This window comes from Amblyomma americanum, chromosome 10 (genome assembly GCF_052857255.1).
Source record: "Amblyomma americanum isolate KBUSLIRL-KWMA chromosome 10, ASM5285725v1, whole genome shotgun sequence".
NCBI classification, from domain to species: Eukaryota; Metazoa; Arthropoda; class Arachnida; order Ixodida; family Ixodidae; genus Amblyomma; species Amblyomma americanum.
The window spans coordinates 126,693,838-126,719,169 of NC_135506.1; the positions used below are offsets into that span (position 1 = coordinate 126,693,838).

The following is a 25,332-nucleotide window of genomic DNA, read 5'->3' on the forward strand; positions in this document are numbered from 1 at the left end:
AGAGTTCGGCCCCACATTGTCAATAGCCACTCCTTGAAACGGTAAGTCGAAGGCTGGCATCTTGCCCAGAGATACGAGACCAAATTTTCCCTTCGGAACTTCCCCTACCGGAGGAAGATTGTAAATAAATAAATAAAAACTTCATAACTGAGGGAGCGGAATTTGGCACCCCTGGCGGCACGAACAAATCAGTTCTGCTGGCCGCTTCTGCAGACCACTACACCATTACCACAACTTTGTTTTTAAGCGTGGCATTTAATACATTGATCTTATATTCAATTTTCATTCGCTAATTTATTTTCAAATGTTTTAGGAAACGCCACGACAGACAGCGTAAAAAGACAGAGCAACAGAGCACAAGACGAGAGGTAAGCATGAGAACATCACCAAGAGGGAGTGCTACTCCATTTTAAACACACGTTGTTTAATACACTTCCTCAGAAGAACAATCATATTGTCACATAGTGGTGACGGCAGTCGAAGCAGCGATGAAGACGGACGAAAGGGTCTTCTAAAAGAACTGTTTATTGGGCTGACTTGCACCCAAAATGGACTGAATCACTCGGCGGCGGCGACGCGACAAGCGTGCTCGGCGGTCGTCGAACAGAATGCCGGCCGCTGTCGGCCGTGCTCAATTTAAAGCTGATAGCGAACTTTCGAGAAAAAGAGCGCAAAGTTACTAGAACATTCCGGAACAACGTAGAATCAGCTCTGCCTGGCTGCGATCAATCGAGATAAATCTAGTCGCGTCTTGCGTAGCAAACAAGGCGATAAAGTGATGTGGGGGCAGATTTGAAAAACGAACACACTGTAAATATTCGCGGCATTACTCCCCTCTCAAAGAAGCATCGACCAGATGCATTAAAACAAATAATGCGACTAGTAAGGAAAAAAAACGGATCTTGCGAAAATAGAGCATGGAAATGCAGCGGCCTTTAGCGCGCATAATACGGCTTAAAACGGATTACATGGACAACTTCTGGTCGTACGCGACGTCGCTGGGATGCAGTCATTGCGTCAGGACTGACTTCATAATCCAGTTCACCCAGCCGACGAAGAACCTTGTACGGGCCGAAATAGCGGCGCAAAAGCTTTTCACTCAATCGACGGCGGCGAATGGGCGTCCACAGCCAGACTTGGTCTCCTGGCTTGTATTCCACATTGCGTCTTCGTAGGTTGTAGCGTCTGGCGTCGGACCGCTGCTGATCTTTGATCCGTAATCGGGCAAGCCTTCGAGCTTCTGCGCGTTGAAGGCAGGCGGCAACGTCGACGTTCTCTTCTTCTCTAACGTTGGGCAGCATGGCGTCTAGCGTGCTCGTGGCCTCCCTGCCATGGACGAGCCTAAAAGGCGTCATCTGGGTGGTCTCCTGCACTTCGGTGTTGTAGGCGACGACGACGTAAGGCAGGATGACATCCCAGGTTTTGTTTTCGGCATCGACATACATAGCGAGCATATCGGTGATGGTTTTCTTCAGGCGCTCGGTCAGTCCGTTGGTCTGCGTATGGTATGCAGATGTCCTCCGGTGGCTGGTTTCGCTGTAGCGCAGGATGGCTTGCGTTAGTTCCGCCGTGAATGCTGTTCCTCTGTCCTTGATGAGCACATCGGGGGCGCCGTGTCGAAGAAGAATGCACTCCACGAATAATTTGGCGACTTCTGCTGCTGTTCCGTTCGGTAGGGCTTTCGCCTCGGCGTAGCGCGTCAGGCAGTCGGTCGCTATGATGATCCACTTATTTCCAGATGTTGACGTTGGAAAAGGGCCTCGCAAGTCCATGCCAATCTGCTGAAAGGGCCTTGAAGGAGGTTCAATGGGGCTCAGAAATCCTGCTGGTCGTGTGGTAGGAGTCTTTCGTCGCTGACAATATCGGCAGGTTTTCACACAGTGTGCGACATCGGCACACAGTCGGGACCAGTAATATTTATCTTGAATGCGGCGGATGGTGCGAGTAAACCCGAGATGTCCAGCTGTCGGCTCGTCGTGTGAAGCCTGTAGGACTTCTTCGCGGAGACAAGTAGGTACAACAAGGAGGTAGGCTGTTTTGTTCGCTGTGAAGTTCTTCTTCACAAGGACCTCATTCTGCACACAGAAGGAAGACAGTCCTCGCTTGAATGAAGCGGGGGGTAAAGAAACCTTGCCTTCCAGGTACTCGATGAGGCCTTTTAGGTCGGGGTCCGAGCGTTGCTGCTGAGCAAAAGAGCTGGGGCTGATGGGTCACAGGAAGGCGTCCTCATCATCGTCCAGCGGCGGTGCATCTACAGGGGCTTGTGAGAGGCAATCGGCGTCAGGGTTGTTACGTCTCGCCTTCGACGCGCGGTATAGCCGGCGCGGATGCAACGGACGCCGCGGCTTCGTTCATCGCGGCCGCAACGCCTCCCGCCAAGCGCGTCCAGGCAGGTTTCAGTGCCACGTGTCGTCGTGCGTGCGTGTGTGTGTGTGTGCATGTTTTGCCCACGCTTGTCAAAGCGCGGCAGCCGGGGAGAGGAGCTCCCCAACTGGGAGGCGAGGAGGTCTGACCGGCGCCGGCCTGGCGGACGCGCCCGTCACGCCTGAACATGTTCATGCGTCGCCGTCTTGTGCGACTCATCCCAAGCCGCTCCTTCTTGCCCTCGACTCCGAGGGTATATAAAGAGAGCTGCCCCGGACGCCAACGAGAGACTTCGATTCCCTCCTTCGAGTAACGTGGTCGCCCTGACCGGCTGCTCTTTTGAGATGCCAGAATAAACAAGTTGTTCTGTTGCCAGTCGACTCATCCTTTGCCGGGACCTTCGGATGTTTCCAGCTTTGCCCCAGGCAGCCAGGCCAACGCTACCCTTGGGGCTTGCAACCCAGATGCAACAACTGGTTGCCAGCGGTGAGATCCCGACAACGGAGGCCAGCAGCGAAGATATGCGGTCAACTGTATGCTGAGCAGCACAACGACCATCCGGGAGCAGTGCAACGAGCCCTGTGTGATGACTGGTTGCCTGCAGCGGAACGACTGCGCTGAATTCGTGGCTGCGAGGTTTGGTGAGTGCGGGACTTTCTTCTTCTGAGTTTTGCCAGGCTTTTGTTAGTGTCAGAAACAGAGCTGGTAATTGTGGTTGTCGTTGCTGTCGGGTTAGTTTGCGGCAAGACAATAGTAGGCAGTAGAGAAAGCAGCATTTGGAGCAGCCATGGATTTGAAGTCGTTGCGCAAACCGAAATTGCTGGAGCTTGCAAAAGAGTTGGGTCTGGATGTCTCAGACAAACTCAGAAAACCAGAACTGCTAAGGGCTATTCTTGAGTTGGAGGCTGAGGATGACGAGCTGTCGGAATGCCTTGAGACCATTGAGGAGAGGGAGCAAAAAGAGGAGCGCGAGCGTAAAGAGCAAAAAGAGAAAGACGAGCGCGAACGTAATGATCAAAAAGATAAAGAGAAAGAGCGCGCTTTGGAAATGAAGCGTCTCGAGGTAGAGATGGAACGCGCTCGTAATGGAAGTCAGGCACACGGTGCAGGAGAACGGGTATCGTTCAAAATGACTGACCTGATGCGGCCGTTTAAGCTTGGAGAGGACATTGGTTTGTTCCTGGTTAACTTTGAGCGAACGTGCGAGAAGCAGGGGTTCTCTCGGGAAACGTGGCCACAGCGCTTGCTCACTTTGTTACCCGCCGAGGCGGCCGACGTAGTCGCTCGCTTGAAGAGAGAGGAGGCAGAGGATTTCGACCAAGTGAAATCAAGTCTGCTAAAAAAGTACAGGCTGTCAGCGGAGGCGTTCCGTCGGAAGTTTCGGGAAAATGAAAAAGGCAGAAATGAGTCATATACAGAGTTTGCCTACAGGCTTATGTCAAACATGCAGGAGTGGCTCAAAGAAGAGAAAGCGTTTGGTGACCACGAGAAAATTCTGCAGTGTTTCGGGCTGGAACAGTTTTATAGTCGGTTACCTGAGAACGTGCGGTACTGGGTCTTGGATAGGCCAGACGTTAGTACAGTGGCTAAAGCCGCCGAGCTAGCCGAGGAGTTTGTGACGCGTCGGGCTCGCGGAGCTAAGGACGGTCAAAAGGGTGAATTTGGCTCCAAGTCTGAGAGGCCGAAGTTCACACCCATGAGAGCAAGGGGGGACACGCGTAGTGCGGATGCGAGTGAAAGCAGTCCGACCGAACGTAAGGAGACGGCGGCAGCCGAAGCCGAACGCAGAAAGCGGTTCGAGAGGAGGCAAGCGCGCGTGTGTTATACGTGCCAGAAGCCGGGTCACTTTTCGGCGCAGTGTCCAGAAACAAAAAGAGAAGTCGTGTGTTTGTCATTATGTAGCACTGACGAGAACATGAAGCTTCTCGAGCCTTACATGCGAGACTTCCTCGTGAACGGGAAAGAGTGCCGAGTGCTTCGTGATTCCGCAGCTACAATGGATGTAGTTCACACCTCTTACGTAGAACCCGATATGTTCACTGGCGAGTGCGCATGGATCAAGCAAGCAGTGGAAGCTCATAGCGTGTGTCTGCCCGTAGCAAAAGTGCTTATTGAAGGACCTTTCGGAGCACTTGAGACGGAGGCCGTAGTGTCATCTATGCTGCCCCCCCAGTACCCGTACCTATTTTCGAACAGGTCCGATCACCTCCTGCGCGAGAAGGGGCTTTTGTTTGGTGAGGCTAGCGTTCAGGCCTTAACCAGACCGAGAGTTCGGGAGCTCGCTGCAAAGGCGGTAGTTGCGGGGCCGACGTTGTCGAACAATGAGAAAGGGTCGGAGGCGCAGCAAGCTGATATTCCGAGCACGTCAGAACTGGATAAAATTGAGCCTGTAGCGTTGAAGGCACCAGGTACTGGAGAGGAAATGCCCGACAAGGGAAAGTTAGAAGAGCTTCCGGTCGAGCTTCCGGGACTAGGCTCAGTGACGAACAGGGAAGACACTGATCAGGTCATTAGTGACTTACTCAGTAAAGCACCGCTGTCGCCTGAGCAGAAAACCGAACTACACCAACTCTTACAAGAGTTTCAAGGTCAGTTCTCTGAGAGGCCTGGTAGGACTTCTGTCCTTACTCATAATATAGAACTTACCTCCCCAGAGCCAGTACGATCCAAGGCGTACCGGGTGTCACCCCGTCAGCGCGATATTATGGAGGCTGAGTAAAGAAAATGCTACATCTCGGTGTTATTGAGGCGGGTGAGAGTGATTATACCTCCCCTTTGATTTTAGTTGAGGTACCGGGCAAGGAACCTCGTCCTTGCGTCGACTACCGCAGGCTTAATTCCATTACTAAGGATCAAATTTATCCGATCCCTAACATCGAGGAGCGCCTTGAGAAAGTTAGCAGCGCTCAGTTTATTTCCACCCTAGATCTTGTCAGGGGTTATTGGCAGGTTCCACTTACAGAAGAGGCTAGTAGGTATGCGGCGTTCATTTCTCCAATGGGAACATTCCGTCCTAAAGTTTTGAGTTTTGGTTTGAGGAACGCGCCATACTGCTTTTCAACCCTCATGGACAAAGTGTTGCGAGGACAGGAAGAATTCGCTTTACCGTATTTAGACGACGTAGCGATATTCTCCGCATCCTGGTCTGAGCATATGGCACACTTGCGGGCAGTGCTAACCCGCCTGCGCGAAGCGGGCTTGACAGTCAAGGCTCCCAAGTGCCAATTAGCACAGGCCGAGGTTGTCTACCTCGGTCACGTGATTGGACAGGGTCGTCGCCGCCCCTCTGAAATAAAGGTGGCCGCTGTGCGAGACTTCCCGCAACCGCGCACGAAGACCGATATTCGGTCGTTCTTGGGTGTCGCCGGCTACTATCAGAGGTACATCCCCAGGTACTCCGATATCGCGGCTCCCCTGACGGATGCTCTAAGAAAAACAGAGCCCCAAACAGTCGTCTGGAGCGAGACAAAGGAGAGAGCTTTTAGCGCCCTAAAGAGCGCCCTAACAAGCCAGCCTGTGCTACGATCGCCAGACTATACCAAAGGGTTCGTTGTTCAGTGCGATGCTAGTGAGCGAGGCATTGGCGTTGTACTGTGCCAAAGGGACAATGGAGAAGTGGAACACCCCGTCCTGTATGCTAGTCGTAAGCTGACCTGTCGTGAGCAGGCGTACAGTGCCACTGAGAAAGAGTGTGCGTGTCTCGTGTGGGCCGTTCAGAAATTGTCATGCTACCTAGCCGGCTCGAGGTTTATCATTGGGACGGATCACTGCCCTCTCCAATGGCTGCAGACCATATCTCCCAAAAATGGCCGCCTCCTGCGCTGGAGCCTCGCTTTGCAACAATATTCCTTTGAGGTGCGTTACAAAAAGGGGAGTCTCAACGGTAACGCCGATGGCTTAAGTCGAATCCCCTAACGTGGGAATCCGCCTCAAAGTTGTTGGTTACTGATGTTTTCTTCCTGAGGCAGGATTTTTAACATATTGCTTTTGTTTAGTGTTTCAAAGTGATTATGTGCTTTCTAGTGCAATTTTCCAATTTGTGGACGCGTTCTGAGTGCTGCTTGACTACTGTAAGGAACTAGGCAGTAGTATAAAAGGGGAAAGAGCCTGGCAGAGCTTAGTGAGGGTTGTCTCGTGCTTGCTGACTGAGCGGTTGCGTTTCGGCGTAGTTCTAACGCTTGCTGGGAACGAGCACAAAAATGGCAACTCTCCCGAAGTGACTTTGCAGTGTCCTATGTGATCCTGATCCCGAGAACGAGGCCTTCTCTGTGCGCTGCGCTCAAGCAACGTCGAGGGACGATCGGTTTCGATTACGAGCATCATCGAGCGACATCCCTCTGGACAGCGGATGCAGTCCCCTGACCATCGGGATCTCCTTCTCCCGGCGGGGCGGTCTGTTACGTCTCGCCTTCGACGCGCGGTATAGCCGGCGCGGATGCAACGGACGCCGCGGCTTCGTTCATCGCGGCCGCAACGCCTCCCGCCAAGCGCGTCCAGGCAGGTTTCAGTGCCACGTGTCGTCGTGCGTGCGTGTGTGTGTGTGTGCATGTTTTGCCCACGCTTGTCAAAGCGCGGCAGCCGGGGAGAGGAGCTCCCCAACTGGGAGGCGAGGAGGTCTGACCGGCGCCGGCCTGGCGGACGCGCCCGTCACGCCTGAACATGTTCATGCGTCGCCGTCTTGTGCGACTCATCCCAAGCCGCTCCTTCTTGCCCTCGACTCCGAGGGTATATAAAGAGAGCTGCCCCGGACGCCAACGAGAGACTTCGATTCCCTCCTTTGAGTAACGTGGTCGCCCTGACCGGCTGCTCTTTTGAGATGCCAGAATAAACAAGTTGTTCTGTTGCCAGTCGACTCATCCTTTGCCGGGACCTTCGGATGTTTCCAGCTTTGCCCCAGGCCGCCAGGCCAACGCTACCCTTGGGGCTTGCAACCCAGATGCAACAGAGTGCTTGCGTCCGGACTGGTAAACGACGGTGACGTCAAACTCCTGGAGACGCAGACTCCATCGAGCGAGTCGGCCAGAGGGGTCCTTCAAAGTGGCAAGCCAGCAGAGCTCGAGCGACCACCTTGAACGGCCGTCCGTAGAGGTAGGGGCGGAATTTTGACGTAGCCCAGATGATGGCAAGGCAATCCTTCTCAATTGTGGAATAGTCAGTCTCGGCCTTGGAAAGGGAACGGATAGCGTATGCGATGACTTTCTCTAGCCTGTCGCTTTTTTGAACAAGGACGGCGCCTAGTCCCACGCTGCTTGCGTCGGTATGAACTTCAGTATCGGCGTTTTCATCAAAATGCGCAAGGATCGGTGGGGACTGTAAACGACGCTGAAGTTCCTTGAAGGCTTCTGCTTGCGGCGCTTCCCATTTAAACGGCACGTCTGCCTTCGTCAGTTGGGTCAGGGGCTCGGCGATGCGCAAAACGTTTTTCACAAATCGTCGGTAATATGCGCACAGTCCGAGAAATCAGCGCACTGCTTTCTTATCGGCCGGCGGTGGAAACTGTTCAATAGCAGCTGTTTTCTGTGGGTCTGGGCGCACTCCTTCCTTGCTAACGATGTGGCCTAGAAACAGCAGCTCTTCGTAGGCAAAGTGGCATTTCTCTGCTTTCAAGGTTAGGCCAGACGACTTCATTGCGTCTAGTACTGTTCGAAGTCTTTTGAGGTGCACTTCAAAGTTCGAGGCGAAGACAACGACGTCATCTAAATAAACCAGACAAATTTTCCACTTCAGGCTTGCCAGCACTGTATCCATTGCTCGCTGAAACGTCGCTGGTGCGGAATAGACCAAATGGCATCACCTTGAACTCAAACAGCCCATCCGGAGTGATGAATGCTGTCTTTTCGCGATCTCTTTCGTCGACCTCAATTTGCCAATAGCCGCTCTTTAGGTCCAATCGATGAGAAATATTTGGCGTTGCAGAGGCGGTCCAATGTGTCGTCGATGCGGGGGAGGGGATAGACGTCCTTCTTTGTTATGTTGTTCAAGTGGCGGTAATCCACGCCGAATCGAAGTGAGCCGTCTTTCTTTCTCACTAGAACAACCGGTGCCGCCCATTGGCTGTTTGAAGGCTGGATGACGTCGTCGCGAAGCATTTCTTCGACTTGGTCCCAGATGGCTTGTCGTTCTCGCGGTGACACACGGTAGGGGCTTTGACGGAGAGGTCGGACGTGTTGATCCGTTATAATGCGATGCTTGGCAATTGGCGTCTGTCGCACATTCGGCGATGTCGAAAAACACTCACTGTAGCTTTGAAGCAGATTGCGGATCTGGTCTTGTCTGTTCCGGTGCAGGGCTGGGTTGATGTCGAAAGTGGGCCAGTTCCCTTGGTCAGGCGAAACTTCTGTGGAGGGATCGGAGAGGGCGAAGGAGTCACGTACGTCAGATATTTCGTCGAAGAAAGCGATCGTCGTTCCTCTGTTAATGTGCCGGTATTCTTCGCTGAAGTTGGTCAGCAGTACTTCGGCCTGGCCATTGCGAAAATGTGCGATGCCTCTTGCGATGCTGATTCCTCGGCCTAGGAGCAACTGCATGTTGCCCTCGATGATGGCTTCAGCGTTAATGGCTTTCGTGGCGCCTACGCTCACGATAACGCTTGATCGGGGTGGGACGCTCACTTCTGCCTCCAGGACACTCAGGGCAACGAGATTTTCCCGAGTTTTCATCGAAGCGATGGCTTTGTCCGTCGAAAGCGTGATCAGCTTGGGTCACAGGTTGATGATCGCCTGATGCTCATTAAGGAAATCCATACCCAAGATGACTTCGCGGGAGCATTGCGGTAGCACAGCAATGGTCGCAGGATAGGTATGTCCTTTGACAGTCACTCGAGCTGTGCATCGTCCTGATGGCGTAATGAGGTGGCCCCCTGCGGTGCGAATTTGTGGGTCGTCCCAAGCCGTGTGACATTTTTCAGCTGCGCAGCGAATGTTCCATTCATCACCTCCTGTATCGGCTCCTGTGTCGACTAGAGCGGTAACTTTCCGGCCGTCGATAGTCACTTCTAAGTCAGAGGTCCTGGCTCTTGCATTGCACGTCGCTCTTGGCGTCGGGTCACGGCTTCGTCGCGTATGCGAGTCGCGGGTGGGGCGTGTGGTCGAAGCTCTTCTGGGTGGCGGCGTCGTTTTCAAGGCAGCCTGCGTCGTGGTCGGGGTTCTCATTATGTGCGGCGTCGGTGCAGCGAGTGCCGGTTCTTCATGCGGCGTCGCGGGTGCAGCGTCGTCATGGGGCGTGGTCGGTGGAGGATCTTCGGCGTTTCGCTCTTGAGCAACCTCACCTCCAGGGGTTGCTGCCTTCAGTTTCCCCTAAGGGGGCTGGGAGACCTTCCTGGAACCGCGGCTGCGTAGCTGCGACGTGGCGACGAAAAGAGCGAGGTTGACGGCGAAGGTGAGCGCGAAAAGCGGTTCGGCGTGTACTCTTCTCGACGCAGTTACTCGTCGATTTCCTGCGGACGTTGCCCGAAGTGTGGTCGTGGGGCGTTAATGGCAAATCCTCGAAGACCGATACGTCGGTACGGGCAGTGACGAAGAATATGATCGGCCTCTCCGCAATGGAAGCACAACGGCCGGTTGTCGGAAGTCCTCCAGGCGTCGCAATTCCTGGGGCTCTAGCGTCGGTCATAGGCTGGGCGGGCGGGGGCTGGGAGGCGGCGTTGTGGAACAAGTGGCTCATCTCGGGGAGGACGTGAGGGTTATCGTTGGGGCTAGGCAGTCCTTACTGCAGCGGCGTAGGTCATGGCCTGGGGTTCTGTGGCCGTCGAGGTGCGAAGTGCCTGTTGCTCTTCTTCCCGTACCACGTCCATCAGAGTCGCTGCTTGTGGCTGTGGGGAGGATGGCAGTAATCGGCGTAGCTCCTCTCGGACGATTTCGCGGATAACTTCCCGCAAGCTGTCGCTGGTGGTGGCCGGCGTGTCCGAACGGATTGCACAGGCAGAGGAAGGACGATTGTACTGCCGAGCTCGGACGTCGAGGGTCTTCTCAATCGTGCAGGCTTCTTGCATGAATTCCTCGACTGTTTTTGGCGGCTGGCGGACGAGGCTTGAAAAGAGTTGTTCTTTTACGCCGCGCATTAAAAACTGAACTTTCTTTTCTTCGGTCATCCCGGGGTCGGCGCGGCGAAATAGACGCTTCATCTCCACGACGTAACCGCGGACGGGCTCATTCGGAAGCTGGATCCAGGACTCGGAGAGTCATTCGGCTCTTTCTTTCCTCACGATACTGGTGAATACCTTCAATAGTTCTCTCTTCAATAGCTCCCATGTCGTAAGGGACGACTCGTAGTTTTCGTACCACGTGCGTGCGGAGCCATCCAATGAGAAGAACACGTGTCCAATTTTTGCCGCATCATCCTACTTGTTGAATGACGCCACGCGCTCAAATTGATACAACCATTCTTCAGGGTCTTCGCCTAGGGATCCATTGAAAGTTGGCGGCACCCGCGGCTGCTGCAGTATGATCGGTGTCGACATCTTCGGCGAGGTTGCGGTGCTCGTAGCCGCGTCTTTTAGCTGTCTTGTGCGGTCCGGCAGTTTACCGAACTCAGGCTCCTCTCCCTGGAGACATCGGCTGGCTCGCTGAGCTGCTGGCTCGTCCTCGGGTGCGAAGCGCTCAGGGCTGGCTTCACGACTTGAAGGGGGAGTCCGGAACATGGAAGGGGACACAGCACCTCCACCAGATGTCACGTAGTGGTGACGGCAGTCGAAGCAGCCATGAAGACGGACGAAAGGGTCTTCTAAAAGAACTGTTTATGGGGCTGACTTTGCACCCAAAATGGTCTGAATCACTCGGCGGCGGCGAAGCGACAAGCGTGCTCGGCGGTCGTCGAACAGAATGCCGGCCGCTGTCGGCCGTGCTCAATTTAAAGCTGATAGCGAACTTTCGAGATAAAGAGCGCAAGGTTACTAGAACATTCCGGAACAACGTAGAATCAGCTCTGCTTGGCTGCGATCAATCGGGATAAATCTAGTCGCGTCTTGCGTAGCAAACAAGGCGATAAAGTGATGTGGCGGCCGATTTTAAAAACGAACACACTAAATATTCGCGGCATTATTGCAAAGACCTCAGGACCCGGTCTCTCCTTAGAAGACCTCAGAAAGCCAGTCTCTCGAGCTGTAGTTTGAGAACGTGATCTTCATCATCTTCTATCCGTGCGCTTGGAAGTACAATAAGACGGGCATGCAGCAAACCGCACAGAATGGCGGGAGATTCGAAACAGTAAAATTCAGAAGACCCGTTGCAATCGCAATGTCATCGGGTAATAGTAATTAGGTGACCTATAATATTTTCTTGTACTCAGTCCATACTCTGATTAGGACTTAGCGTGTAGTTTTGTCTGTGTACGAAAACTAATATACCCGAAGAATATTCAGAAAACAGTGCAGCAGCGTTTACCACGACAATTACAGTGACTCATTTCAGCAGTGCATATAGTTAACAATGAAATGTTATAAGCGCAAGGCAAATCTAGCATGCAGTTTGTGCCAAAAGTAAAGGCTGAGTGATATTTTGTGTCGCGTATTAGCTCAAACACACACACACACACCCACACACACACACACACACACACACACACACACACACACACACACACACACACACACACACACACACACACACACACACACACACACACACACACACACACACACACGCACACGCACGCACGCACGCACGCACACGCACGCACGCACACACACACACACATACACAACAATATAAGTATCTAAAGTCTCGTCTAACAGTGCCTTGAGTGCTTCTCTTGTAGGTTTATTGCTTAATAATATCGCGAGAATTTGCCGACTACAATAATAACTCGAGTTTTAAAACAGCTGTTAATGAGGATGAGTGTCAGCGAATGATTTGAGGGCGAGGGAGGGGAGGGCCAGCAAGTTTTTCGAAGTGAGGGTGAGGCTGAGGGAGTCCCGGTTAATGTTTGAAAATGACGGCGAGGGTGAGGAAGGGCCACTGCCTCAAAAGTGAATGTGAGAGAAGAAAAGTAAAAATGAAGGAATTTCCCACCTATGGAGATGACTACACGAGTACTGGTAGAAACCTCTAACACTAAAAAAACGAAAATGCGTGATGAATTCTACAGCCTTAAAAAGACGGCACAAAGAAGCAACACAAGACGACATGAGCGCTATCACTTGTTCATTGCTTGCCGCTGCCACATATAAATATAGGAACCGACAACATGAAACGGAGCAATCAGGTCAACTCACACAAACTGATACAACTGAGCTCTTTGCTGGTTGCCATCGATCTAAAAACGCGAGCTGTTTTCCTGATGCTGCCAGTGATGCCACGCCCATACATTTGTTGCCTGTACGGTAAATATTCATAGCCTCAATAATTTTCTTAAGCTGCTTGTCTTTGTGGCATTTGATAATTTGAATGTGCTCAAGCAAGGTCACACATGGCTTTGGACGTCCCCGTTGCCAAGATTTGGTCTCGCATTGACGGCTGTAGAGGCTTATGTGGGCCCGATTTGCTGTCATTAACAATGTAGTTATATTCCATTAACCTGGCGTTTACAAATCTGCCTGTCTGCCTAATATCCTTACGACCGCATATCATGTAGCCTTGAGTATATTCGTCTTGTGGCTTTGAGTGTATTTGATAGACAGGCAAACAGCTGTAAACCTTACCTCTGAATTTCTGCGGGGATATCAGAAAACACTCTTCAAAACTTCTCATACTGCGACCTAAAACTGTGCTTAGAAAAATGCGCAAATATTTTACAAATTTTCTTTCCCTTTCGTAACCTCTAAATTCAACTGTTGGAGCGCGAGGGCGCCGCTTCGGATATATGATCCGGCACCCATCTCGAGCTTATCCCGAAAGCAACGGATGAACCAAGAATGGTATTTTCAATAAAGGAAGCTGGCAACTCACTCGAGGTTCTTGCCTACTAGAACAGTGGCGACGGCAGCCGTTGGATTGCCCACACCGATCGCCGAGGGTAAGTTGAATGTATAGGCGTTGGTTTTTATGCCGTCTCCCTGCAGGAAAGAATGTTCACACTCATTAACCAGTATTGGTCAGCACACCAACTGATCGTTGCCAGTCTTATTCGTGCGCATGAATGCTCTCCGAGATGACATGTAGGTTTTCAAATATGCTTTCCAGCTACTGCTTCTTATTTTGCACGACGCCTTGTTGAATTTTTTGACGGAATTCCGGATATTATTTAGTTTTTCTTTCAGTTACAACTGTGCTGTTAACTACACTTCGCTACGCATTGTTTCTTATATTTGAAACTTTTTGAACTTCAAGTCACCGTATCGGTCTGGCTTGAGCAGATCCATGCCACTCGTAATTTATTTCTCATGGAGCTTTACACGTTCAGATTGTCTGGCATGTAAATTGTTCTCCATTTAGATTTGCGTTACTCCTGCCAGCATTCACCTGCAGGCCTTCAGCTGGACCTCGATTGATTCTGTCGTATCTGTTTTCGTTAATTGTGTGCTCAAAGTTTCTAATATCTCGCGACTTCAATGCTCACATCATTAGTTTGAGTAGTGTTCACTGCGACGGCCCTGAAATGATTGTTAAGTGAGATGCTGCAAAATGTAACGTGTGTGCGCCTAATGCTGGACCTCCAATCTCCCTGTTCACTGCGCGGCTGTTGATATCCCTGCGCGGCTATTGATATTAGAATTGGATAGAATGGACTCTCCGTGGATCGGATCTTCCGTATGATGTGGTGTGGGTAACAGACATTGAGGCTAGTATAAGTTACCACTATCCCACATTCGTTAAGCACTCTCTCATCGCCTTTCTGGGAGGACAGCGAGCCGTCAATGTTGCCAAATTTTTGAAAGCCTTTTCTTTTATTATATCTCACAAGTTGGTGCAGACAATGGCTGGTTTCAACCTCGCTGCTAAAAGACAACATGAGCTTTTACCAAGGAAGTCCCGGTACATAGCAAATTTATTAGCATAGGTAGAGAGCATGAGCGGCTGAAACCTTTTGGAAGAAGAATGGAAAGGTGTTATCGTCAAAATGGGCCCTTAGAATCATAACTTGAAGCTTTAAAAGCGCACTCTATTCTGCATAGACGTGTGCAGAAACTAGTCACGAAGCACTCGCCTGACGCCCGCGGCACATTGATCACTGAAACATGAGTTCTAAAATTCCTAATGAATACGAACTTCAGGTGAACAGCCATGCAGGATAACAGGATAATCTTTTCCAAGCGCTTGTAATAGCAATGGGTGCTTAAAAGTGATTTCTGACTTGTTGTTCCAGCTTATTTTTCGTCGAGTCACGAAGCACTCGCCTGACGCCCGCAGCACATTGATCACTGAAACATGAGCTCTAAAATTCCTAATGAATACGAACTTCAGGTGAACAGCCATGCAGGATAACAGGATAATCTTTTACAAGCGCTTGTAATAGCAATGGGTGCTTAAAAGTGATTTCTGACTAGTTGTTCCAGCTTGTTTTTCGTCGAGCGCTTAGGTAGTCTCCAAGGAAATTGTAAAATCAGCCACATATGCGCAGCAAAAAGTAGCCGCTTTCTTTCATGCATCATGCGATCTGCTGCCGCTCCTGATGCCATTATACATCGACAGTGTGCCTGAAAACCCCTGGGCCAAACGGTGCAGCTTTGCTGCTAGTGATATTAAGGCGAAAGCCTTCGATGACTCATACTCGTGGGGACCGTCCGTCCGGTCGCGTGACCTCGCGGTGTTCGTCCGTTACATCCTAGGTCACGTAATCTTGTCCGTCTGTTACATCTAGGTCACCTAAGTGACGTGACCTCGCGGTGTCCGTCCGTTACGTCTATAGTCGGATACACCTTAAGTCTGCAGTGAAGCTCCGCCCAAATTCAGAACCGCAGCACAGAATTCTTCCACGGCAAATAACTAGTCTGTAGTTAAAACATTTCTCATTACCCAAACAAGAAACTATATTCACGAGAAAAAAATTACAAGCTCTAGATTTTTGACAGCTGGATTGTTCAATAAAGTAAAACATTAAAAAGCCTATTTCATTTACTGTTGTGATTGTCTAGCGGAGTAATACAGGGCGCTGCGGACCATGGCCCAGTGTTAGCAACAGCTGTTTTTTTTATGTTGTATCCTGCTATAGGTCACTTAGGTCACGTAATTTGTGACGTGATCACAACCTGCCAACTGGTCTCTGAGCAAACTGCGCACTGCCCACTGGCTTTCGCCTTCCCGCAGTTAAGAGATATCTAAATGCCTCCAGCGAATTTTTTACCGTCCTTATGGGCCAAGGATACTATGCCGCAAGCGTGGAAGATTTTTCGTGTCGTCGCTGTCTGAGAGCCGTGTACACCTCCTTTGTCTGTCGGCGCGGGGAAGTCATGATTGCAGTATTTTTGATTGATAAAGTGAGTGAAAATATTCTTGGCGAAAATAATTGGTTGTCGCCTGAAGGGCGTGGTACTCAATCCAGGGTCCCAGCAGCTCTTGCTCTATGCTCTCCCAACATATCAGCCTGGGTTAGTGTTGAAGTTCCAGGCTGCTCAGCGCGGCCTCCCTCTATTGAGGAGTATGTTTGTGGGAAATCCTCAGTTTGGTGCATGACCATGCTGTCTTGTTTTGCAAGCAGTAGTTCACGCATATTGGGAATTTAAAATGCTTACAGCAGCACAGATTTTTACCAGAGGCAATAATGGGCAGGAATTCGTATGCAACTGTCTCCATGTAACCGATTGTTGCTTGGTAAGCTGGTGGGTGGTCCGTATGGTTGGGTGGTTCGTAGGTTCTCCGTGTGCCTGTTTAAAAGGTCGACCGAAGGACTGCGAGGGTTCACATGACAGCAGTAACAAGGGCACAATATATAAGACACACAAAAAAGAGAACAGACGCTAATCATGAAAGAATACGCGCGCACACCCAAAAAGATCAGGCTGTCAGTCTCCTATGGCAAGAACGTTCGAGCGAAGGCGTCGGAGTGCCAATGCGCAGCGCTGGAGCGACGCTACTAGGCGAAGCGAGCACATGGGGACGAGCGCCACCTGGCGACCGGACGTGTCTCGCAGCGGCTCCATCGGCTCCATCTTTTTGGGCTGGAGTGGCGAATTTTTCGTGTGACTCCTACGAAACCACCGCCATCAAGTGCAGATAATCACCTGGATTCCACGGAAACCTTCATCTTTAAGGGGGACCCGTCAAACCATCCTTCCGGGCAACTTAATTTACCGGACGACCACGCCTGCTATGAGGCTAAGCCAATCGGCGACGCAAGTGCCCGGCGTGTCAGGACTTCCGTCCCATGCCACCAAGGCTGCCCGGCAAGTTGCGACATGTGGCTATGACCCAGACTCTATGACGTGGGCCACGATTCAATCTTCGCCAACCAGTGAAGGCTGTGGAGAGTAACAACACATTTTTAGCAGCTCAGGTCCCCGTGCATCTGTGGACAAAACTGCGCTGGAGGCGACGTTGAGCGCGCTAGATGATCAAGTCAACTCTATAGCATTGAAACTCTTGAAACGCAAACTCTCGGCCACCATTACGGCGCCATTAGATTAGATGACCCAACTAGCCTTCGCCATTCCAGGCATCATTGCCGCTCAGGTATTGTGAACCACACGCCCTTCCAATATTCTGGCCTACTGCAAATAATACGCGGAACTGCCCTAAAACGTTCCGGCGGTCACCCGCTTGTGAAGAAGACAAGGAGGTACCTATCCTCTGCCTACAGTGGAAGAAATCTTTCCCAGTACAGACAGTTGGCCTTGAGGTGCGGTGCAGTGCGAACGTGCGTCGCATGGGCTACGCAGATTTTTACTTCCCCGGACCTTCTCAACCCACAAGACCCCCAGATTTTGGCAGCAGCTTAGAGGAAACACAAGCTGGACCACTGGGACACCGAATTCAAGACGGTGGGACCAATTTTGGGTTTTTTAACGTAGTTGGAAGTTTCCAGGTGGCCGAGCGGGCGCTAGGCTTAACGAGGCTTAGCTCGACTACGGCCGCTCGCGGGCACCCTGGCTCGCCCCGAGGCGACGATGCAGCCCGGTACGGGTCCGCGCTCCACGAATTACCCTAGTTTTGAACCGACAACGAGCAGACCAGCCCAGAATTAATTGGAAGCCCATAAAATGGACGAGGACTACCTCGACGCCGGCGACACCGAGAACTCGGCAGACGGGGAAATCGACGATGCCGCCATGCGAGAACAGCCACAAGACGCCCCAAGTCAAGACGAAGCAAATTGGGAATTGGCCTTGTCCAAACGCCAAAAGAAACGCCAACGGAAGAACGAACGGAACACTCCCGGGAATTTTCCACCGACCGCTCAAGGTGACCTCGGCGGAAAAACCCCGGCCAATGCTCCGTCGGCAGCTGGTGCGACAGCTGACGCTACTTCGAACAGTGACGGGAAGGGAGCGCCGCAGCGGCCTAGGCCGAGGCTGCCACCACTCCCCAAAGACGATTTCAAGATCATTATGCGACTGAAGGAACTTGCAGTCAAGTCCCTCCAGACTCATCAAGTAGCCCACGCCATAGCGGTAGCATGCAACCACCAATGTAAAGGAGAAGATCTGCTCATCAGGCTTCGCACCGGTTCCAACATCATAACAGTGAGCACGGCAAGCGAGGTGGCCGCCCAACACGTGAGACGCATTTCCAGTCTCACTTTGGGGGAAAGCTCATACGAAGTAAATGCTTACGTGGCAGCCCCGGAAGACACTCGCCGCGGTGTAATACACGGAGTGGACCCCGGGACATCGCCGGAAGAATTGAAAGCCAACCTACGAGTGCGCACTCAAGAGTTAAACTCCACGGCGCTCGAATTCTAGGACAATCCAAGTCGGCCGTCATCACCTTCGACGGTCCCATAGTCTCGAAGCAAGTCATCTATTACGGAGGCGAGATGTGGTGCTACCCGTGTCGCCCCACGCGGCAGGTATGCTACATCCGCTGTCAACAAGGCCGTCGGTCAGACGTGTGCCCGAATCCGGAAGCCAAGGCGTGCAAGCAATGCAGCACGCAACATCCGGCGGAGGGCCACCAATGCACACCCAAATGCTTGATCTGCGGCGGCAGCCACGTCACCGGAGCCAAGGAGTGCAAGGACAAACTGAAGAAGACTAGAGAACTGCGCAACAACCACGGCGGCAGCCACGACAGAAGAGGACGCAGTCGGGACGACCGCGGAATGAATCCGCGGTGGTTCAGCTCTGAGGGGGAGACTTCGCGGAGCCGTTCGAGATCCCGGGCGTCACGGAGCCGGTCGAGGAGCCGTTCACGGTCCCTCCCGCCCCTGGTGCCCCTGGTTGGCCAGCAGCAACAGCAGCAAAAGCAGAATAAACCCGCAGGGAACACCAGAATCAAGGTGAGCTGGGGAGCAGGAAATCCTTGGTTTGCTCCGCACTCGGGTGGGGAAGCTAAACAGAACACAAATACAAACAACAATCACGCACCGAAGCCGCAGGAGGACGCGAACAAAGTTACCACAGCCCTAAGACGGGAACTAGAGCTCGCCCGTGTCAGAGAGAGCGAGCTAGAACGCCAGGTAGCCGAGCTCACGAAGGCAGATAGGGAACAGAGACCAAACAGCCCTCGGCAGCCGCAACCCGAGCAAATACAACCGCCACTCTCGTCGCAAGTAGGCAATGAGGATTTCAACAACTTCAAAGCTGAAATGCAGCAGATGATGCAACAGATGCAACTACAATTTATAGAGATACGGAGCTCAATCCGTAAGCAAAAATTCATTGAGAATATTATAGAGAAGGCGTATCTCCGTCCCGCGCTGGCAGCCCGCGCCAACGCGACAACAACCAACACGGAAGTTTAAACATGGTCAACAAAACCTTAAGCAAACAGGAAAACCTAGAAATTTGGCAATGGAACTGCAGAGGCTATAGGAGGAAGCAAGACCTGCTTCAACAGTACATTCACACACAGCAAACGCCACCCGACATTATAGTGCTTCCGGAAACGGGCATCACCCCAACCCTAGGAGGATACACGTGCTACGAAACCCAGGAAAAAGGAATGACGGCAATGCTAGTCAACAAAGCCATCATAGTCATAAGCCACGACAGGATAGCTGAAATGGACATAAAGCATGTGATCATAGAAATTATTCCACAGCAACAGAGGAAAAGAGGCAGCATTTTCATCGTCTATACCTACAGGCCGCCGATACAGAGGAAAGCCAAATATCAAGAGCTTTATCAAGGCGCCAGCAAACTGCAAAAGGCAACACGCTAGTCGTCTTAGGCGATTTTAATGCCCGGGATAAAAGCTGGGGATACAAGAATTTCAGTGTTAAAGTAAAGATATTAGGGGAAGCGGCAGAAACTGCGGGCTACAATTTACTCAGACCCAGATACTCCGACCAGAATAGGCAACAGTGTCAGTACCGACACCTTCCCGGACCTCACCTTCATTAAGGGTCCGGAACAGGCGCAATGGGAAAACCTGATGAAAAATCTGGCGAGTGACGACTACATAATCAGATCCCAAGTGGCCTACGATCGACTCAAGCGGCAACTAGGCACGGCTAAAATCACAGACTGGAACGCCTTTAGAGAAGCATGCGACGAACGCCTCATCAAAGGAGGGATTCAGTCGATTGAAGAATGGGGATACATACTCAAGCAAAGGCAAAATGAGCACGCCAAAGAGATCAAGAGAACAACACAGACACCGAAGCGGACACCAGGCTCCTTAGGCTATGGGAAGCCAGACGTGGTCTCATAAAGAGGTGGAAGAAACATAAACACAACAGGAAGCTCAAACTTAAAATAGCAGAAATTACAACGAAAGCAGAGGAGTACGCAGTACAGTTGGCTGAAACGAATTGGCAGCAATTCAGTGACTCCCTCAACGAAACTCTGAGCACAGCTAGGACATGGCATATCCTGAAAGCACTCATCGATCCGACCAAAACTAAAGCAGAAAACAATAAAGCAATATACAGATTAATCCACCAGTTGAAAGAACCGATGAGGAACTCCTGGACAAAGTGCGCATCAAGTGCTTCGGGGACACAAACCCGACAACCTATGCAAGAGATTATCGGGGGAAAGAAAATCCAAACCTAGATAGACCCATCACACGAGAAGAAGTCTATGCAGCAATTCGAAGCACAATTAGGAATACGGCAGCGGGTGCGATAAAATCAACAACGCACTCATCCGCAACCTCAGTGGCGAGCTAGTCGCAGAATTAACCGATTTCCTCAACAAGCACTGGGCAGCGGAGACCGTTCCCGAGGATTGGAAGCATGCAGAGGTGGTTATGATTCCAAAACCGGGTAAAAAGCTACAAATCGAAAACCTAAGACCCATCTCCCTCACATCGTGCCTCGGCAAGCTGTACGAGAGAGTGGTAAGATTAAGGCTACAACAATACATGGAAGATCACGAACTCTATCCCCACAGTTTGTTCGGATTCAGGGCGAAGCTGTCGACTCAAGACGTACTTCTACAAATCAAAGGAGTTCTAAGTAACGTCTCTAGGGACGGAGAGAACGTAATTATGGCACTGGATATCAATGGAGCTTTTGACAACGTAAGCTACGAAGCCATCCTGACAGGCCTGGACGACCTGAACTGCGGCAGGAGGGTCTTCGTTTGCGTGAAAGCTTTCCTCTCAGATAGAACAGCGACGATAGGGCTCGAAGAACTCCGCTGGGAGAAGTTCCACACACCTAACAAGGGAACTCCCCAGGGCTCGGTCATCTCACCTATGCGTTTTAACGTTGCAATGATCAGCCTTGCAAAACAACTTAAGGAAGTCGAAGAAATACACCATGCCATGTATGCCAACGACATCAGCATCTGGACAAATACGGGCTCACTAAAAGAAAAGGAAGAAAGGCTACAGGAGGCTGCGACCTGCGTAGAGAACTACGTAAACGCGAGAGGGCTAGCATGATCCACCGAAAAATCAGAACTGCTCAGAGTCTGGAGAGGGAAACAAAACCGCACAGTCCCGAACAGCGACGAGCTTAGGCTCAACGCCTACCTAGAGAGAAAACCCATACCAGAGAAAACACTCATAAGAATCTTGGTCATGTGGATACAATCAAACCAACGGTGTACACATGCACTTTCTCTACTCAAAGCTTCCACCCTACAAGTTGCCCGCATGATCACACGCGTCTCCCATAAACGCTCGGGCATGCGAGAAGAAGACACGCTAAAGCTGGTCAGGAGCCTGGTGATCAGCCGAGTCACCTACAGTCTTCCATACTACAACCCAATCAAAAGCGAAATCCAACGGATTGATGCGATTATACGCAAAGCATACAAAACAGCACTCCATCTACCGCAATGCACATCCGCAGAGAATCTTTTAGCACTAGGACTTTATAACAACATTCAAGAACTGAGAGAGGCACAACACGTCGCCCAGTTGCAGAGACTACAGCAGACTCCGTCTGGCAGGGAGCTTCTGCGGAAGTTGGGATGCAACGAACAAATACAAGAAATCCAGCGAACCGCGACTATCCCGGACGGCATACGAGGCACAATTAGAGTGACCCCATCCCCAAGAACATGGACCCCAACCTACACGAAGAACGCAGGAAGGCGAGAGCCGAGTACATCCAAAAATCACTAGCCCCCGCCAGACAACAACGGTGTATGTGGACGCAGCCACATACCCCAGAAGGACGGGAAAAAACAACCCCAACGCGGTAGCGGTTGTGATAAACTCGGACATGCGGGAAATAATCAGCGCGTCGCTACGGCACTGCACGGTAGTCGAGGCTGAAGAAGTGGCCGTCGCTCTAGCGGCAGCGGAGGGTTAACCGGACTAAGCGATCCTTAACAAAACAAACTGACTCTCAAACGGCATGCCGAAACTTCAAGTTAGGCAGCATAGGTCACAGAGCGCTCCGCTCTGTAGATCGACCGAAACAAAGCACAGAAGAACCAATAAAACATACGATAGTATCGACGCCGGGACACGCGGGAGTGGAAGGCAACCAAGCGGTCGACAGGGTAGCTCTAGGCTACACTTTTTACAGCTCCCCCCACAAGCGACCTCGAGGAAGCCGAACCTGTCCCTAGAGATTACTCGGCAATCTTAAACCACTACAAGGGCTGGAGGAAACGGTACCCCCCACTACATAAATCTCTCTCCAGGGAAGACGTCGTCGCCTGGAGGCGGCTACAGACGGGCTCATATCCGAATCTAAATACACTCAACAAAATACAACCCACACAATACACAGACAAATGTCCATGGTGCCATGAAACACCCACGCTCTATCACATAACGTGGGCCTGCCAGAAAAAAGAGGTGGCACCAAAAGTACCAAACCCGAGTGCGGAGCAGTGGGAATGAATGCTCTCCAGCGACCGTCAGGACGTCCAACTTGGGCTGATCCGGCAAGCACAGCTGGCAGCAGCATCCAGCGGAGCCCTGGACTAGGGGCACACGACAATTGCTGAGAAGACGGAAGACGCCATCTGACTCCGCCAAATTGCTCACCTACTCTCTAGAGCTCAATGAACGTTTTCCTTCCTTCCTTCCTTCCTTCCCAATACAAATGGCTCCCCGGTGGCCTCCTCCTCCCTGCACAAACTTTAGCAGCAATCATGGTGGGCAACCCTAGGAAGCAACGATACTCGCAATGCAACATAACCTCCCATTCAATTCTTTAATGGAACAGCAGAGGTTTCAAGGCGAGAGCCAAACGTGCCGACTCCAGCTTTTCTTAACAAATTACCGGGATTTTCAGCGATATAAAGACATATGCAATAAAAAGAACAACTGCGTCCGTGTTGTCCTCTCTCTTGTCTATATCTTCTTGCTCTTTCAAAAAACCTGCAGTATGTCTGAAAATGAACTAGCACAGCACTTGACTCTCTTAAAGCATATTTTTTAACAACCTTCTTTAAATTATCAGCTGCAGTGGCACTGCAAAAAACAGAGGATGGAGCCACTCTTGTGGGATATACCTGATATAAGCAGGACCCGCAGAGCTTTATTTGCGTTCAGAAACTTTTAACTGCCTCCCTGGTAGACCTGGATCTCAACACTGCCTGTTGCTACGCAATGGTGATAATCCACGCGCTGCGCAAGCAGAAAACCACATTATTCATTCTCAAAATTTACTGCCACACAGAAGTTTCCTAACATCATTTGCTGACATCTTCAGCCGGGCATTGAAGATTGCAAGTAGGCATCCCTTCATGATAGTTGGGATTTTGACACCTCCAGCTATAATGGTGGTTTGCCCCTGAAGAGAAATTATGTCCATGTTGGGCATCACTCCTCATAGAGGTCCCACACAGCCAACTAGGATAGAGAATTCAGCGTCACGTGACACGTGCGCGGACCAACCCTAACTAAAAACATTAGTTATGCAGAGTGGTGCAACACCGAGGCAACCCTTGGTAGCAAACACCTTATCACTACAGCACTTCGCACTAAGCCAATCCCAAAACCACAAATCAAAGCAACTCTCCCCGACTGGGCAAAATTTCGGTCCACGTACACCAACAATCCTTCGTTCGGAGGTCAGGGCTACGATACTTGGTCTCAGCACCTCATATCTCCTGTCAGAACTGCGGAACAACAGGCACAGCTTACAGGGGCGAGCCCGGCGGTGGATAAAAACCTCCTACACCCTTAGGACACTCGGCATAGCCTTTTTCCGCCGCTTAAAACCGACAAAAACACATTAGGAAGCTCAAAATTCGCATAGAGCAAATTATCAACCAGGCGGCAGAGAATGCGGCATAGCTCTCCGACTCCAATTGGGTAGACCGCTGCAACACTGCCACCCGAGAGATGTCGAACCTGTGCACCTGGCGCCAGTTCCATGCATTCATTGACCCGTCAAGAACGCCTTTGGAGACGCAGAAACATCTGCAGAGACCGATCCAAAATTTTGATGGAGATACAAAGATACTGGCTGATACGGTTCGAGATAAATATCACTCTACCGATCAGGATCCTCGCGGGCAAGCGTACTCTTATGCATGTTCCGAGAGCGCTGAGTTGGATCAACTGTTCCAGCCGCACGATTAAAGAGCGGGCTTGGCTAAAATGAAGAGGCACAACCCCAGGCCAGGATTAGGAAACGGTCAAGCTTCTAGCTGACCTCCCGGACTCGGCCTATGAGCGGCTCCTCGAATACATCAAAACTATATGAATAACGGGAACACCACTCCCCGTAGCTTGGAAGACGACTTTAGTAACCTTTATTCCTAATTCAGGCAAGCCTATAAACAGTGACAACCACCGGCCCATTTCCCTTACTTCATGTGTAGGGAAGCTAATGAAGACTATGGTCCGCGAACGCCTGTTAGCCTAACTGGAACGATGGAACGAAAGCAAATATTTGCGAACACCATGTTTGGATTCAGACTATGCCTATCCGCACAAGATGCGTCCTGCAACTTAGCAAAGAGAACCTTGATACGATCGAGAACCCTTGCAACGACAAAGTGGTCCTTGCATTGGGCCTGCGGGGTGCTTTCGAAAACTTCACCCATGAGATTATCCAAGACATCTCTCCCAAGTGAATTGTGGATACAATACTTTCCCTACATAAGACAATTCCTCACAAACAGACAAGACTTCATTCGGATTGACGAATCAGAACATAGTTCCTACTCACTAGGCACGCGGGGGACTCGGAAAGGAGCAGTGCACTCGCCCAATCTTTTTCAACCTTATCATGGTGAAGCTCCTTGCCCAGTTTAGTGCGGTCTCAGGCATGCAACACACGTTGCGGGCCAGCAACATCGCCATCTGGGCGGCGAACAGCTCTGTGAAAGAGATGGAGACCAACCTGCAGCAAGCGGCGGCTATTTTGGACGAATACGCACGCCGCTGCGGTAACGAGTACTCACCAAGCCAACCTGAATTCGTGCAAACTCGCCACAAACCTATGTAGACATCCAGAATCGACCTCTCCCTACACAGCGGCCCAATACCTGAACACGGCGAAATACGCGTCTACTGGTTTCTCTAGATAGTACGTACGCGTCTTGAGGCTTCATATACACAGGCTACACAAGAC

At 51.2% G+C, this 25,332-nt stretch overlaps 1 protein-coding gene across 2 annotated transcripts in view; it reads right to left on the bottom strand.

The window, feature by feature from the left end:
* Positions 1-25,332, bottom strand: part of LOC144106405 (uncharacterized) — a 667,694-nt gene that overhangs the window by 563,406 nt on the left and 78,956 nt on the right. For both annotated transcript variants that reach the window (XM_077639210.1, XM_077639209.1), the window contains exon 2: positions 13,248-13,354. In XM_077639210.1, coding sequence (XP_077495336.1) covers positions 13,248-13,354 — 107 coding nt within the window. The remainder of the gene's footprint in view (positions 1-13,247; positions 13,355-25,332) is intronic.